We start from the raw sequence: 17,919 nt of genomic DNA on the forward strand, positions 1-17,919 counted from the left end.
TGACCCCTAACCCCTGAACCCTAGCCTGACCTCACCCTGACTCAGAGACTCTGCTCCATGCGGCGTCCCTTCCTCCGTCTCCCACCCCACACTGGACACCTGGCCCTCACAGATGTCTGCTCTTTTCCCAGCTCACGTGGCTCCCCACTCTTGTCCTTTCTCCCTGCTCCATTTCTGCCCCTGTCTGCTCCTTTCTCTCACTCTGTTTCTGTTTCTCGCTATTCCTCCTCCATCTCTTTTCCCTTGTCTCTTATCTCTCTCTTCTCTGTCTTTGGTGTCTCTCTATCTGTGTCTGTCTCTGCTTTTTCTCCTTTGGTTGCTGTTTCTTATTCTCTACCTTCATGCCTCTGCCTGTTTTTTGTGTGTATACATCTGTCTGTCTGTCTCTCCCTCTCCTTCTCCCTCCACCCCTGCAATAACTTGGCTCTCCTCTCCACCTCCCCTTCATCCCTCTCTCCTGTCCCATTTTTTCCTGTAGCATCCGCCCCAACATCTTTGTGGGCCGAGCAGAGGGCTCCACACAGTACGGCAAATGGTACTTTGAAGTGATGGTGGACGAAGTGATTCCATTCCTGACAGCTCAGGCCACCCACCTGCGGGTGGGCTGGGCCCTCACTGAGGGCTACAGTCCTTACCCTGGGGGTGGCGAGGGCTGGGGCGGCAACGGGGTTGGCGATGACCTCTATTCCTACGGCTTTGACGGGCTGCATCTCTGGACAGGTATCTGAACTCTTCTAGGGGATAACCAACCCTGACCATTGACCCCAGAGTTTCCAAGCCTCTAACCACACACCTTAGGGTTCTTAGGATCCTGACCCCCAAACGAGCAAAGTTTTGATCCCTTACTCCTCATTTATCAAGACCCTAACTCTAGGGCATCCTAACTTTAGATGGGCTTTAATTTCTGACCCCACAGCTTTCAGGATCCTAACCTTAAGGGAGCCTTGACCTCTGCCCCTGATTACAGAGCTACAGGGCCCTCTGTGGAAACACTTGACCTTAGGGTTTCCAGGATCCAAACCCCATAGGATCCTCTAATATCTGCCTCTTGTCTCTTGAGGTCATTGGTCCCATGAGACCTTTGACTTCTGACCCCTTTCCGGTGACCCTGATGCAGGACACGTGGCACGCCCGGTGACTTCCCCAGGACAGCACCTCCTGGCCCCGGAGGACGTGGTCAGCTGCTGCTTAGACCTCAGCGTTCCATCTATCTCCTTCCGCATCAATGGCTGCCCCGTGCAGGGTGTCTTCGAGGCCTTCAACCTCAATGGGCTCTTCTTCCCTGTTGTCAGTTTCTCAGCTGGTGTTAAGTAAGAACTTGCCCCTGCCCCCTTGCCAGTCCCAAACCTGGGACTGTCCTGAGACAGCTTCCCCAAGCCTGCTATGAGGCCAGGACCTAGCAGCCCACCCTCAGGACTGACTGGTCAGACCCCTATGTGAAGGTTCCAGTGACCTCTACATGACCCCAGACACTTTCAGTGTCCTCCCAATGACCACAACTTCTCCCCAACTCCATGTTCTTCCGGTGACCTTCAAGTGTCCCCAAAATTTCACAGTGACCTTCTAAAAACTTCAGACTCTCCTGGTTACCTCTTAAATTACCTCAGACTGTCCCAATGACTCTATGTGATTCCAGGGACCTCCAAATGACTCCACAATATGATAATTATCTTCTAATGACCCTCAAACCTTTTAATAACCCCCGAATGATCTTTGATTCTCCTAATGACTCCATACTCTTAAAAACTTCTCAGTAACTCCATCATTTCTCAATAATCTTCCAATGGCTCCAAAGTCTCCCACTGACCCCTCAATGACCCCAGGTATTTCAAAGACCTCTCAATAACTTAGTCTTTTCCAATGACCCCCAAGCTCTGCGAATGAATTCCCAATTACCATTCAGTGGCAATTATGGTTATCTTAAAATTACACCAGATTCTCAGTGACTCCCATATGACCTTCCTGGTCTCCCTCAAACCTTCCCATGTCCCCAAATGTTCTATGGACCCAGCTCCTCACAGGGATCTTCTGTGACCTTAGATTAACTCTGCAATGACCCCACACTTTCCTTCTTTGACTTCTCAATTATTCCCATTGACCTCAGACATTCTCTTTGACCTTAGAATATCCTTTCTGACTCCTAAATAACCTTCATCACCCAGTGATGACTGCCCAGTGACCTCAGGTCTCTCCAGAACCTTCCACCAGTCCTAGGATTGCTCCCTTACTCCCACTGAGCACAGGTTCTCCCCTGTGAACTGCCCCACCAGTGACCATGCTCTCCCACCCAGGGTGCGGTTCCTCCTTGGTGGCCGACATGGTGAATTCAAGTTCCTCCCCCCGCCTGGCTATGCCCCATGCCATGAGGCTGTGCTCCCACAGGAGCGTCTCCATCTGGAACCCATCAAGGAATATCGGCGGGAGGGGCCCCAGGGCCCCCACCTGGTGGGCCCAAGCCGCTGCCTCTCACACACCGACTTCGTGCCCTGCCCCGTGGACACTGCCCAGGTATTGCCTGTCCTGCAGGGTTTCCCTGGGAGGCAGACTCCCTTTGGAGTTAAGAAGGTGGGGAGCTGAGCTGGAAGTTGGGAACCTTGTTTAATAGAGAAGGAAACTGAAGCAGAGAAAGGCAAAAGACTCTCTCAAGGCAGACTTCCAGGTTTAGGGTGTCCTCACTATAGCCCCCTAAGGAAAGAACTATTATTGCTCCCAAGTTACAGTTAAGGAAATAGAATCCCAGACAGGTTAAGCAGTCTGTTGCGTATCACACAGCTGATTTGAGCCCAGGCAGGCAGCGTGATGACAAAGCCTGTGACCTTATCCACTACAATTTTTGGGGCTCCTCTTCTATTCTAGGCTATTCCCACTACTCTTCTGCCAACCTGAACTTCCCACCTTCCTCCCAAGCATGTCCCTATAGGAGGGGATTTAAGTCGTGTTTAAGAGACTGACCACAAGTATTTGATTTTCAGTATGTCACCATGGGTATTTGGCTTCACCTCTCTGTTCTTCCGTTTCCTCATCTGGGAAAAGGGGATAACAATAGAATCTACCTCATAGCATTGTTGTGAAGATTAGATGACTTAATGTATGCAAAGTGCTTAGCACAGTCCTGAGTAAATAGTAAGTACTCAATACAGTTTCTGTTAGCAGTAGTAGTAATATTGTTTCAGGGATAAACTTGCCATCCCTCTCTAGCCAGGCCAGAGCCCTAGGCCTCCCTCCTGATGTCTCCCTTCCCTGCCCCGCAGCCTCTCAGTCAGTCTCATGGGCTGTCCACTCAGCCTCCCGGACATCCCTCCACCCCTCTGCTCTCCTCCCCATACCCCCCACCTTGGTTCAACCATTATCTCCTGCTTGCAGAACAGCAACAATATAAATATTTATTAAGCACTTACCATGTGTCAGACATTTAAATAAACTATATAACATTTAATAGTTTATGGAAGCAATTTTTCTGAATCTTTGTGAGATATTATGAGATAAGTATTGTTCAAATCCTCCCTGTGCAGAGGAAGAAAGACACTTATCCATTCATCCAACTAACATTTCCTGAACTCCTTTGGGCCTGGCTCTGGGCTGGGCAGGCCTAGGAACATGGCAGAGACTTAGGAAGCCCAGGTTTTGTCTTCATGGAGCTTCCGGGATGTGGAAGAGACAGACCCATTCCCAGATAATCCCTTAATTTTGACGTTGGCAAATCCTTACTTGGCTGGTGTCAGTCCTGGAGTCAGGGCGAGGTGATGGGGAGCAAGGCTGAAAATAGCAGAAAAGGTCAGAGCGTGCTGGAGGACTGTCCAGAGCTTGGACATGTTCTCTGGAGGAGGGTTCACGGTGTAAGCTGGAGGAAATTCAGGGCCTCATGAATATCTTCTGCCCAGATCGTCCTGCCTCCCCATCTGGAGCGTATTCGGGAGAAGCTGGCAGAGAACATCCATGAACTCTGGGCACTGACTCGCATTGAGCAGGGCTGGACCTATGGCCCGGTGAGGACTACCTACAACATCAGGCTAGACTTGCTGGGGCTTGGGAGGGGACATGTCTCACTATTGGGGCAGGCCATTGGTTGGGGGAAGGACCTTTAGGGCATGGGGTGAGGGAGTGTCCTTGGGTTCCCAGTGGCAGAACTAAGGGCGGGAGGTCAGGGATCGCAGTCTGGGAGTGTTGGCGGAAGGGAAAGGGAACCGAGAACTTGACCCTGAGGTTTCTCCAGGTTCGGGATGACAATAGGAGGCTGCACCCATGTCTTGTGAACTTCCATAGCCTACCAGAGCCTGAGAGGAATTATAACCTGCAGATGTCGGGAGAGACACTCAAGTGAGGGGGTTACTGTGGAGCAGGGCTTGGGCCTGACTGCTGGTGTGGGGGGCAAGGAGAGACAGGGAGAGGGGGACAGAGACTGAGAGAGAGAACAAGAGAGAGAGAGAAGATGACAAAAGAGACGGGGGTGGGGGTGGGGGTAGGCTTGTGAGGCAGAGACTGACACCGAGCAAGAAAGTGAGAAGCAGAAAGCATGATGGTCAATGAGAGAGAGAGAGAGAAATGCAGGAAGAGACGGAAAGAAGCAGACAGGAAAAAATGGACCCAGTCAAAGAGATACAGTGACAGAAACAGGGTAAGACAGGAGTCAGAAAGTCAGAGACCAAGGCAGAGAGTGGGGACAAAGACACCCAGGAATCTAGGAAAAAGGTATGGAAAGAGCTGGAGACCTAGAGACTGAGGCAACAGAGGTTGTGGCATAGGGACCAGGGGCAGGGGCTGAATGGGCTGACCCTGTACCCCTGCCCCCCTCAGGACTCTGCTGGCGCTGGGCTGCCATGTGGGCATGGCAGATGAGAAGGCAGAAGACAACCTGAAAAAGACAAAACTGCCCAAGACGTGAGTGTGGCAGCCTGGCTCCCATCTGAGAAATAGAGTTGGGGGCTGGGTTTTGTGGGGAGGCTGGGGTCAGAGAAGAAAGGGCCATGGGCTACAGTGAAGGTCACAGGGTCAGGGGCCAGGGTTCTGGAGTCAGTGGTGAGGGTCTTGGTAGGTGTCAAGGTTGCAGAGTTAGGAGTTCCAGAGGGAGAATGGGAGCATGTTGAGCCCCAGGGTCAGGCTCTGCCATGAAGGCAGGAAAGTGAAAGAGCAGAGATTGTATTTGTAAGTTAGAAGCCAGGAATCAATGGAAGGAGGTGAGAAGTTGTTGGAGTTGTAAGTAAGGAATCCTAAAATTATAGGTGAGATATCCTGGGGATAGAGGCCGGGGGTCAACAGTCAAAGGCTCCCAAGCTAGGAGTCTGGAGCAATAGGGTCCTAGGGTCATTTCTCAAAGCTAGCGGTGAGAGGTAAGAGCATTCTAGGATCAGAGATGAGAATCAAGATAAGGGAGTCACAGAAGCCAGAAGTCAGTGAAATCAAAGCCTTTCCTAGGGTCACAGGATTCTGGGGTCAGAGGTCAGGTATCTCCAAGATTATTCAGGGAGTCATAGAACCCTAATATCAGAGATCAAAGGTCAGAAATTCCCAGACTCACCCCCTGGGATCCTGGGAACAAGGGTCAGTTCAGAGTCAGGGACCCCATTGCAGAGCCCAGAGTGGAGGTGTGGCCTCTTCACTGGCACCACCACACGCAGGTACATGATGAGCAACGGGTACAAGCCGGCACCACTAGACCTGAGCCACGTGCGGCTAACGCCAGCACAGACGACACTGGTGGACCGGCTGGCGGAGAATGGGCACAACGTGTGGGCCCGAGACCGTGTGGCCCAGGGCTGGAGCTACAGCGCCGTGCAGGACATCCCCGCACGCCGAAACCCTCGCCTCGTGCCGTACCGCCTGTTGGATGAGGCCACCAAGCGCAGCAACCGGGACAGCCTCTGCCAGGCTGTGCGCACCTTGCTGGGCTACGGCTACAACATTGAGCCGCCTGACCAGGAGCCCAGTGAGTGCTGACCTCCAGAGCCCCTGACCCTGACCTCGATCTCTGAGCCAACCCAGCCCCTGTATGGGGTACATCCACAACACCCCTCCCCCCAACCCTGACACATACTCTGACTCCGACCCTGAACCCGATCTTAACCACTGACCTTGACCTAGCTCAGTCTCTACCTGGGCTATGGCTAAAACGCTGAGCCACTCAACCAGGAGCCCGGTGAATACAGACCCCAGACTCTAATCCCTGACCCCCAGCTATGGGCCTGAACCCCTAATCTCTGGACCATAGCTACAACATGGAGCCGCCTAACCAAGGTCTGAGAGAGTCTCTAACCTCTACCCCTAACTTGACCCCTGACCCACTACTGACCCTTAATACCAGCCCTGACCCCTAACCCTGGCTGTAGTCCCCAACCTTTAATTTCTCAACCCCTGACCACAACCCCAATTTCTATCTCCTCTCTGACTCTGACTTCCTTTTTTGGATCCAGCTCTCAACACTTGGTTCCAAACATCAACCTTAATCTTGAATCTTAACCCCAGGCCATGGCCATGACTGACCTGACTTTCTCCCTCTATGTCTCTCTCAATATCTTTTCTCTGTGAGTTCTGACTGCTAAAAACAATAGGGGAGGAGTCTCACTTACTCTCTGACTAATCTGAGGTTTCTCAATTCTTCTCTCCTAATATCAAGAAATTGTCCCTCTTCCCCCAGCCTTACCTTCTCTGGTCTTTCCCACCAACCTCTTGGTGTCTTTGGATCCACTCCCCACCCAGCCCCTCTGACTCTGCCTGGTGCCATTTGTAGGTCTGGTGGAGAGCCAGTCTCGTTGGGATCGGGTGCGCATCTTCCGGGCAGAGAAATCCTATGCAGTGCAGAGTGGCCGCTGGTACTTCGAGTTTGAGGCAGTCACTACGGGCGAAATGCGAGTGGGCTGGGCAAGGCCTGAGCTGCGGCCTGATGTGGAGTTAGGAGCTGATGACCTGGCCTATGTCTTCAATGGGCACCGCGTGGGTATTATTCCCTGGTCTCTACTCTGCCAGGCCCTCTATTCCCTCCCACAGCTCAATCCTTCCAACCCTGCCTCTGTCTGTGCCCCAATCTGTCTACCCATCCCTGCATCTACCTTACCACTAATCCATCCATCCATCCATCCATCCATCCATCCATCCATCCATCCACAAGTCCAACTACCCATCCATCTACTCATCTGTCCAGGTAATCACGTAAACATCCATTTTCCACCTATTTAGTTCAGCCACTCACCTACTTAATCAGTTTACAATTTCATTTACCGTTCCATCTATTCAATAATTTAACGTGTACATCTGTGAGTTCATCTATTTACCCACCCACCCAACCATCCAACTATCCATTTATCTACTTGTCTGTCTAATCTTCCTTCCTTCCCTGCATCAACCATGTCTATGTGACTTTCATTTCATTCTTCCATCCAGCCATACACCCTGCTTCCCATTCATCTCGTTATCTGTTTACCTATTTCAAGGGCACACTGGGTATATATGAGCTTGTATGTGGTACACTGACAGGTTTCTTTTTTCCTTTCCATCCCTCCACTTGCTGCTGCCCCCAAACCCCCACTACCACCTTGGTGGTCTGCATAACCCCAGCCCCAGCCACGGACACAATAGAGAACCCAAGCAGAAGGGATGAGATACAGAGATTAATAGGAAGCAAAAGCATGAAACCCTGTCCCTCACATTCCGAGGATTGTGATTACAAATGTGAGGAAAGATGGGAGACACTGTGAGGGTGACCCCTGTTCTGTCCCGCATGCCCTGACCTGACACCGTGCCTGGGAATCTTTACATGTCTCTCCTTGCTTTCTTGTCTCCATTTCTTTGTGTGTCTCTCCCATGCCACATCTTCCCCTCACCTCCTCACAGGGCCAGCGCTGGCACTTGGGCAGTGAACCATTTGGGCGTCCTTGGCAGCCAGGTGATGTTGTGGGCTGCATGATCGACCTCACAGAGAACACCATTATCTTCACGCTCAATGGGGAAGTCCTCATGTCTGATTCAGGTTCTGAAACAGCCTTCCGGGATATTGAGATTGGAGATGGTAAGGACAGACCCCTTTCTGGTATTCTCCTGTCTGACCTGACCCTACACTGCTCCCTCTAGCCTCCCACTCTTCCATCCCTTCCTTCCACTTTATCTCCTTCCCATGGGCCCCTGCCCTGCCTACCTATCTCACTTATGCCCACCTGTTCCCTCCCACTAGGCTTCTTGCCTGTCTGCAGCTTGGGTCCTGGCCAGGTGGGTCACCTGAACTTGGGCCAGGATGTGAGCTCGCTGCGGTTCTTTGCCATCTGCGGTCTCCAGGAAGGCTTTGAGCCATTTGCTATCAACATGCAGCGCCCGGTAACCACCTGGTTCAGCAAAAGCCTTCCCCAGTTTGAGGCTGTGCCCCTTGAGCACCCCCACTATGAGGTGAGAACTGACCCCACTCAATACCCTCTGATCTGCTTCCAGACCTCATTCTTCCACAATTCTGTTCCCTGAGTTTCTCCTTTCCTTCTGTGTTAGCCCACAAACCATGTAGAGCGGGTGTCAGGGGTAATGAGCTACCAAGGCTGCCTTGTAGGTTGTAACCTCGGCAAACCACAACCTTTCTGAGATCCAGGTACCTTCCCTATAAAACAGGGGAAGGAGTAAGGGGATGCTGGATTAAGTGACCCCAATGGAAATTTGCAATCCTTATAACTATCTGATCATAGAATAAGCTTTAAAGAAATATAAATCCTTGAGTACATTTTGGCACCTTCTTTACTAATTGTTATCTGGAGCTTTTGTTTGTTTGTATCTCTTCATTAATCTGAGCATTCAATCTTTTCCAAGGTTGAAATCAGGTCAGACTCTCACTATAAATACCCCTCATCAACCAAAGTGATATATCTTCTCTCAATCCAATAAGAACTTGAATTCTGTATGACTGAGGTTCAACTTTAGAATCAGAGAGACCTAAAGTTGGCCTATTAGCTGCTATGTGGCCTTCTAACATTGAGCATATGACTGTCTCCTCCTGAGCCTCAGTTTTCCCATCCATGGCCATGTTCAGATCTTTCTCTCCTCTCACATAATCTCCCTTTCTTTCTTTTCCTTTGTAATAGCATAAACACATTTACTTACTAACAAAAAGGTTGATTCTAATTAAAACAATACTCAGAAATAGCTGCATGTAAAATGTCTGTGATAAAGATAACTAAACACAGTAAAGAAAAAAAAAGCTTGGTGAGATTTGCTCATTGAACTGAGTTTGTCTATCCTCACAGCTAATTCCTGGCCAGAAGGATGGTGGAATTTTTACTCTACCCTTTTTTTAAAATTAAGTGAAAGGGCCCTGGCCGGTTGGCTCAGCGGTAGAGCGTCGGCCTGGTGTGCGGGGGACCCGGGTTCGATTCCCGGCCAGGGCACATAGGAGAAGCACTCATTTGCTTCTCCACCCCTCCCCCTCTCCTTCCTCTCTGTCTCTCTCTTCCCCTCCCGCAGCCAAGGCTCCATTGGAGCAAAGATGGCCTGGGCGCTAGGGATGGCTCCTTGGCCTCTGCCCCAGGCGCTGGAGTGGCTCTGGTAGCGGCAGAGCGACCCCCCGGAGGGGCAGAGCATCGCCCCCTGGTGGGCAGAGCGTCGCCCCTGGTGGGCGTGCCGGGTGGATCCCGGTCGGGCGCATGTGGGAGTCTGTCTGACTGTCTCTCCCGGTTTCCAGCTTCAGAAAAATACAAAAAAAATAAAAGTAAATAAAATTAAGTGAAAGGCAGGGAGGCAGAGAGACAGACTCCCACATGCACTCCAGTGGGATCCACCTGGCAAGTCCTGTACTGGGCAATGCTCTGCCCATCTGGGGTACTACTCCGTTGCTCAGCAACTGAGCTATTTTAGCACCTGAGGTGAGGCCATGGAGCCATCTTCAACACCCGGGACCAACTTGCTTGAACCAATCAAGCCTTGGCTGCAGGAGGGGAAGAGAGAGAGAAAGGGGAGGGGAAGGGGTAGAGAAGCAGATGGTTGCTTCTACTGTGTGGCCTGACTGGGAATTGAGCTGAGGACCTCCACACACCTGGCTGACACTCTATCGCTGAGCCAACTGGCCAGGGCCTACTCTACTTTTTCATAGACCCAACTATAGGTGATCTTGTTCATGATGCAGTCCACCACTAATTTCCCACCTTCTAATCCTCTTTATTGTGCTTTCCTTCCCATCACACTCTTGATGTTGAACTGATGCACAGTTTATAAAGTTGCAGATGGTCTGAATTTTTCTGCCATCAGCTGTAGTTTCTTCATACTTCTCTTTCATGTTACATGAGAACTGTGTCATCTTCAACGTATGCTTAGTTTTTATGGTGAGGATTTTGCTATCAGAAGTGATGACACAGTCTGGTTTGGCCATGGCATCCATTTTCTGCAGAGCCATTTCCACTCCTAGTAGCACAGTGAATAGAGCATTGACCTAGGACACTGAAGACCCAGGTTTGAAACCTGAGGTCAGTTTGAGTAGATCATAGATGTGACCCCATGGTCGCTGGCTTGAGCTCAAAGGTCATGGGCCTCAAGCCCAAGGTCCCTTCCTTGAGCAAGGGTTCAAGATGCTTCTCCAGTCAAGATGCTTCTCATCTCCCTTGTCCGTCTCTCTCCTTTCACTCTCACTTTCTCTAGCTAAAAATACAAAAACCGTTGATATGGACAATCTTAACTTGCAGTTCATAGTCAAAATTTGTAAATTGTGGGCCCTGGCTTAGTGGTAGAGTGTCGGCTGGTGTATGGATGTCCCAGGTTCAATTCCCGGTCAGGGCACACAGGAGAAGTGACCATCTGCTTCTCCACCCTTTCCCCTCCCCCTTCTCTCTGTCTCTCTTCCCCTTCCACAGCTGTGGCTCCATTAGTTTGAGCACATTGGCCCAGGCACTGAGGATGGCTTGGTGGAGTCTCTCCTCAGGTGCTAAAAATAGTTTGGTTGCAAGCACAGCCCCAGATGGGCAGAGCATTGGCCCCAGATGGGGGTTTCTGGGTGGATCCCAGTTGGGGTACATGAGGGAGTCTATCTCTCTTCCTCTCTCTTGGAAAAAGAAAGAAAAAATAGTAAATTGTGGCTATAATATCCCTTTTAATTTTTCTTGTTTAGTATCAATCAGCGTTACATGTTGCATTTAGTTGTTATGTGTTTTTAGTCTTAAAGTAGAATGATCCTGAGTTTTTCTTTGTCTTTCATGACAGTGATATTTTTGAAGTGTACAGGCCAGTTATTTTGCGGAATGTCTCTCAGCTTGTTTTTTGTTTGTTTGTTTTTTTTCTCCTGAAGCTGGAAACGGGGAGAGACAGTCAGACAGACTCCCGCATGCGCCCGACCGGGATCCACCCGGCACGCCCACCAGGGGCGAGGCTCTGCCCACCAGGGGGTGGTGCTCTGCCCCTCAGGGGCGTTGCTCTGCTGCGACCAGAGCCACTCTAGCGCCTAGGGCAGAGGCCAAGGAGCCATCCCCAGCGCCCGGGCCATCTTTGCTCCAATGGAGCCTTGGCTGCAGGAGGGGAAGAGAGAGACAGAGAGGAAGGAAGGGGTGGTGGAGAAGCAAATGGGCGCTTCTCCTATGTGCCCTGGCCGGGAATCGAACCCGGGTCCTCCGCACGCCAGGCCGACGCTCTACCACTGAGCCAACCGGCCAAGGCCTCTCAGCTTGGTTTTGTTAGATGTTTTCTCATGTTTGGGTTCAGGTTCTGAGTATTTGGCAGGAATTTTACAGCAGCAAAGTTGTGTAAGCTGTCAGAAGGCACTTGATGTCACTGCATCTTATTATTGATTATGTAAACTTTGACTCTGTGGTTAAGACAGAGCCTACCAGCTTGCCAGCAAGCAACCTTGGGTTCAAACCAGTGACCTTGGGCTTCAAGTCACCAACCTTTGGGTTCAAGCCAGTGACCATAGGGGTCATGTCTATGAGCCCACACTCAAGCCGGCAACCTCAGAGTTTTGAGCCTGGGTCCTCAGCATCTCAGACCAATGCTCTATCAATTGCACCACTGCCTGGACAGGCTATGGGAAGGCATTTTAAGATTAGGTAAAAATGGAAGGGTTTTAAGCAGGGAAATGTCCAGTTTAAATTTGAGTTTTGGAAACGTTCCTATTGACAGTGGACTATAGGAGGTGAAGTGGAGGCAGATAGACCAGAGAGGTGGCTAGTACAGGAGAGGATCACAGAGTAGCTGTGAAATTCCCAATTCCTGCCACTGCCAATGGTGTTGTCAACACAAAGAACAGAATGCTAGACAGTAGTGAGAATGATTAAACTAGTATACATACAACATGTGGACAAATCTCACAGACATAATGTAGAGTGAAAGAGGCAGACACAGAAGAATACATGCTGTGGAGTCCCATTTGTAGAAAGTCCAAGAACAGGCAAAGCTAATTCTGCACTGTAGTATATCAGGAGGGTATTACTATGAAAGGATAACTCAGACATTTAGTTACTTTGCACACAAATCACAGGAGGGAGAGGTTAGCAGACTGTTGTCAAGGAGCAAAGTCTAAATAGGATTTATAAGAAAGGGGAGAGAAAGAAGACCCTGCAGACAGTCTGGGACAGCCAATCTTTGTTACACAGTTTGGGGTGAATTCTTTGACTGGTCAGAACAGAGGTCTGTCTCAGCAGTTAGTCCTTGAGGAAGTCAACTTGGGAGGAGCATCAAAAAAAGTAACTGCTCCAATTGTTTATGGAGTATCCGGAAAACTTATTTTTGTTGTTGTTGTTCTTCTTCCTCTTCTTCTTTCTTTCTTTCTTTCTTTATTTGTGTGTGTGTGTGTGTAAGAGAGAGAGAGAAAGAGAGAGAGAGAGAGAGAGAGAGAGGGATAGACAGGGATAGACAGACAGGAATGGAAAGAGGCGAGAAGCATCAACTCATAGTTGTGGCACTTAAGTTGTTCATTGATTGCTTTCTCATATGTGCCTTGACTGGGGGCTCCAGCTGAGTCAGTGACCCCTGGCTCAAGCCAGCCACCTTGAGCTCAAGCCAGCAACCATGGGCTTATGTCTATGATCCCATGCTCAAGCCGGTGACCTCAGGGATTTTGAACCTGGGTCCTCAGCATCCCAGGCTGATGCTCTATCCACCACCTGGCCAGGCTGTTCTCAAGTATGATTAATTTTTTAAATTATGAGATTATAATGTTTTGATTATTCAAAATAGCATAATGGAAATTAAATAAAATCAGTAAACCAAAAGAAAGAGAAAATTGGGTTTTCTTGAATATCAGTATCTGATGTCCCAGTAATGTCTAATGTAAACATAAGTATAATCATTTAAACATTTCTCTTATGGGTTTAATTTTTCATTTTATGAACTCTAACAATGGTAGTCAACCTGGTCCCTACCGCCCACTAGTGGGTGTTTTAGCTTTCATGGTGGGCGGTAGCGGAGAAACCAAAGTATAAATAAAAAGATAGATTTAACTATAGTAAGTTGTTTTGTAAAGATTTGTTCTGCCAAACTTAGCAAAAATTTGACATAAAGTACTTGGTAAGTAGTTATTATATGCTTTAACTTGCTGTAACTCTGCTTTATAAATTTTATAAAGTAAAGTTACTTCCCTACTTTATAAATCACCATTACTGTGGAACCAGTGGGCGGTTAGAAAATTTTACTAACAGAGATACAAAAGTGGGCAGTAGGTATAAAAAGGTTGACTACTCCTGAACTATAATATAACTTAATATAACTTCTCTCTCTTTCTTTCTTTCTTTTTTATTTTCTTCTTTCTAAGTGAGAGAAGGGGAGATAGTGAGACAGACACCCGCAAGCACCCCAACCAGGATCCACCCAACAACCCCATCTAGGGCCGATGCTCAAGTACTGAGCTATTTTTAGTGCCTGATGTCAATGCTCTCGGACCAAGTGAGCTATCCTCAGCACCCAGGGCCAATGCTCGAACCAATCAAGCCACTGGCTACAGAAGGGGAAGAGGGAGAGAAGGGGGGAAAAGGAGAGGGTGAGAAGCAGATGGTTGCTTCTCCTGTGTGCCCTGACCGTGAATCAAACCTGGATGTCCAAACACTGGGCTGATGCTCTATCCACTGAGCCACCAGCCAGGGCCTATAATTTATTTAAAATCCTATTATATATAGTGTTTATACCATAACAGCAGCAAAGCTCACATGTGCAATTAAATGTGGAACCGGGACACATCTTTTAGATCTTAACTGTAGACAAAAATTATACACTGCATTCTGTACAGTAGAGTATATTATATTAAGCAGAGTGTGGAGTTCAGTACACTTATTGCAGGATTCTTATCTCTTTCTCTCTGAACTTAACCAGAAAACTTTGAGTCTGTAGTTGGAGCGCACAAGGCAGGCATCTGTGTATCTAGCAGCTTCTCTCCCTTATTTAGGCCAGGTCGGTGCATTTCCCTCATCAGAGCCCTTCATGATCCTTGAGGGGGTAGTGACTAAAAAGGCACTGTGGGGGCTCCCAGGGCTCGGTTGTGCCCTGTTTCTCCTCTGGGTGCTGGGCACACAGGTGTGTTTACTCTGAAAACTCAATGTGCTGTGCACTCATGATGTGTGCACTTTTCTGAGTGTTATGTTTCCACATGTAAGTGTAACAAAAAATTTTCTGGATAGCCTTTACAAAACTCTGACCCTTCTGGACTATTTTCCCCAAGAGATCTCCCTGAGAGACCAGGATGGCAAGGCCTTTGTTGTGTTCCCTGCCATGCTCCCAGAACCTGGAACAGGGCTTAGTAAATAACTGTGGGATGGATAGATGCATGGACAGGTGGATGGATTGAATGGATGAGTGGACCGAGAGTGGGGGGTGGAAGGATAGATGGATGGATGAATGACTTGATCTGGAGTAAGACCTGTGTATAAGATAGGTTTTGAAAGCTCCCTAAGTAATCCTAGTGTCTGACCAGGGCTACCACTGTATCAGGTGCCCTGACAAAGGCTGACAGAGGGCTGACTGCACCCCATGGTCAAGCTGTGTGCCCCATGGGGAGTTCATCCACCCAGAGGAACGGACTCCTTGGGCTGACTCTCACACAGGTGCTCTAAAGCCTACAGGTGGCTCAGTGTGTAACCAGGTTTAGGACCAATGGCCAAGCTCACCCATCAGGCTCAGTGTTTCCTGCCCCCCTTTCCAGGTGGCTCGTGTGGACGGCACTGTGGATACGCCCCCCTGCTTGCGCTTGACCCACCGCACCTGGGGCTCCCAGAACAGTCTAGTGGAGATGCTCTTTCTTCGACTGAGCCTCCCAGTACAGTTCCACCAGCACTTCCGCTGCACCGCAGGGGCCACCCCTCTGGCCTCCCCCGGCCTGCAGCCCCCTCCTGAGGATGAGGCCCGGGCAGCAGAGCCCGACACTGACTATGAAAACCTGCGCCGCTCAGCTGGGCGCTGGGGCGAGGCTGAGGGGGGCAAAGAGGGAACTGCCAAGGAGGGGGCACCCGGAGGCACCCCCCAGGCTGGGGTAGAGGCCCAGCCTGTCAGGGCGGAAAATGAGAAGGATGCTACCACAGAGAAGAACAAGAAGAGAGGGTGAGTCAAGGTGGGCAGGGTAGGGCCTGGGTCTGTCCTGGAACCCCCAGTTAATTGGCAACATTAATGACTCAGGAGATGCCATTGTACCCCAAGGTGTTTCCATATATGCTAAGTGAGTCAGAATACTGAAGGATCCTATGATTATTTTCCTAGTAAGCTCTAATTTCCATGAGAATATAAAATTGGGGTACCCCACTATATGTGGAGAACTCCACTATCCCTGGGGTACCTGGTGTGCCTCAAAGTACTTCACCCAATGAGCTTCATTCACAATGGACACTAAAGGGAGGGCCTCGGTGTCCTGGCAGAGTTGACTATACTTGAAGGTATCCCAGTGAGCATCAGTGGTCTTCTAAAGTAGGGTCATTTCTGTGTCTTAAGTATACCCCCAAAAACTATTTCAAGGAACACCCTCCAAAGGCATTCAACTTGAATTGAAATGCAATCCCACCAACCATGGCAGTGGTTTACAATAGGCTGTAGTTCTGTGTCTTTTTGGTATATTTGGAAATGATGGAAGATTTGGGTTATGACAGTTTTTGGGGTGCTACGGCTGGGATTTCCAAGGATTCTACTTGCTTTCAGTGTACAAGACAATGCCACACATGAAGAACTGTCCTTTCCCAAATTCCTTTAACACCCATATGAGAAATGCAGGCTTTGGGGACCACTGTATACCCCAAAGTTCAGAGGCACCTCTAAATTTGTGTCAGCCAGCATCCACAAGCACACAGCAGAGCACCTTCAGAATGGACTGGGCTGGCACTGTTGGGAATTCTATCCTTCTAGAGGCAAGGCCTTGGGTATGAGAAACAAGATGTAGTTAGGACAGATGTGGGGGGCATGAATGTGGTGGTTGGGAGGGCTGGAGGGCGGGGCTTGAGAGTTGGGCCTTATGCCACTTCTCCCACCACCAGGTTCTTATTCAAGGCCAAGAAGGCTGCCATGATGACCCAGCCACCAGCCACCCCCACTCTGCCCCGACTCCCTCGAGAGGTGGTACCTGCTGATGACCGTGATGACCCTGAGATCATCCTCAACACCACCACGGTCTGAACTGGGACCTTCCATTTCAGAAACCCCTCAGATTTTAGAATTTTATGCTGTGATCCCCAGTAACTGCCCATACATGAGAACACCTCAATATATCCACATTTAAGTTATTCTAATGTATTCCTGGGAACAAAAGTTCACAATTATTTTAATACAGTTTGGGGGCTCCCCAAATCTGGAATATTTTTGGAGACAAACAGTCTAATGTTAGGATCATGGGTGACCTGCATGCCACTTGGATAAGTCACAGCACTGCTCTATGGTTTTCCCATCAGTAAGATGGGGATAAAAATTGTACTCACTTGATGGTAATTATAAGGATTAAGTGAGTTAATTTGTGAACTAATCAGTGAGCCATTTGTTAGCCATTATTTATTTATAATTTTGTTGTAACTTGAAGAGAGACCCATATTTGGGGGTATCACAAAATAGTCCCAAAGGATTCCCAAATTAAGAAATAAATCAGTAGGCCTGACCTGTGGTGGCGCAGTGGATAAAGTGACAGCCTAGAATGCTGAGGTCACTGGTTTAAAATCCTGGGCTTGCCTGGTAAAGGCACATATGGGAGTTGATGCTTCCTGCTCCTCCCCCCTTCTCCCTATCTCTCTCTCTCTCTCCTCTCTAAAATGGATAAATAAAATCTTTTTAAAAAATACATCAGTGGACACAGAAACAGAGAGACATGGACCCAGGAGTTCTCAAATCTAGCAACTTCTTTTTTTTTTTTTTCCCTGAAGTGAGAGGCAGAGAGACAGACTCCTGCATGCGCCCGACCAGATCCACCTGGCAAGCCCATGAGGGGGCGATGCTCTGCCCCTCTGGGGCATTGCTTCATTGCAACCAGAGCCATTCTAGCACCTGAGGCGGAGGCCATGGAGCCATCCTCAGCGCCTGGGCCAACTTTGCTCCAATGGAGCCTTGGCTGTGGGAAGGGGAGAGAGAGAGAGAGAGAGAGAGAGAGAGGAAGGAGAGGGGGAAGTGTGGAGAAAAAGATGGGTGCTTCTCATGTGCACTGGCTGGGAATTGAACCTGGGACTTCCACATGCCAGGCCAGTGCTCTACCACTGAGCCAACTGGCCAGAGCCTGGCAACTTCTTGTTAAACTCCCAGAAGACACTGATAATCCAGGGAAGCCCACTCAGAGTACCAGGGAAGCCCTGTGTCACCATTTTCATAGACTAACCACTGGTCTCCCCTTTGGCTCTCCAGTACTATTACTCCGTGAGGGTCTTCGCTGGCCAGGAGCCCAGCTGCGTGTGGGTGGGCTGGGTCACCCCCGACTACCACCAGCACGACATGAACTTCGACCTCAGCAAGGTCCGGGCAGTGACAGTGACCATGGGGGATGAACAAGGCAACGTCCACAGAAGGTGCGGGGCAGGGGTAGGGACT

At 49.5% G+C, this 17,919-nt stretch overlaps 1 protein-coding gene across 4 annotated transcripts in view; it reads left to right on the plus strand.

Annotated features, from left to right (window-relative positions):
• The window catches only part of RYR1 (ryanodine receptor 1), a 130,739-nt gene that overhangs the window by 19,453 nt on the left and 93,367 nt on the right, over window positions 1–17,919 (plus strand). For all 4 annotated transcript variants that reach the window (XM_066243110.1, XM_066243113.1, XM_066243112.1 and 1 more), the window contains exons 18-30: window positions 479–720; window positions 1,118–1,310; window positions 2,292–2,508; window positions 3,882–3,986; window positions 4,214–4,317; window positions 4,795–4,878; window positions 5,616–5,923; window positions 6,725–6,927; window positions 7,825–7,999; window positions 8,162–8,370; window positions 15,077–15,471; window positions 16,392–16,524; window positions 17,737–17,897. In XM_066243110.1, coding sequence (XP_066099207.1) covers window positions 479–720; window positions 1,118–1,310; window positions 2,292–2,508; window positions 3,882–3,986; window positions 4,214–4,317; window positions 4,795–4,878; window positions 5,616–5,923; window positions 6,725–6,927; window positions 7,825–7,999; window positions 8,162–8,370; window positions 15,077–15,471; window positions 16,392–16,524; window positions 17,737–17,897 — 2,529 coding nt within the window. The remainder of the gene's footprint in view (window positions 1–478; window positions 721–1,117; window positions 1,311–2,291; window positions 2,509–3,881; window positions 3,987–4,213; window positions 4,318–4,794; window positions 4,879–5,615; window positions 5,924–6,724; window positions 6,928–7,824; window positions 8,000–8,161; window positions 8,371–15,076; window positions 15,472–16,391; window positions 16,525–17,736; window positions 17,898–17,919) is intronic.

Source organism: Saccopteryx bilineata, chromosome 9 (assembly GCF_036850765.1).
Source record: "Saccopteryx bilineata isolate mSacBil1 chromosome 9, mSacBil1_pri_phased_curated, whole genome shotgun sequence".
In the NCBI taxonomy this organism is placed as follows: Eukaryota; Metazoa; Chordata; class Mammalia; order Chiroptera; family Emballonuridae; genus Saccopteryx; species Saccopteryx bilineata.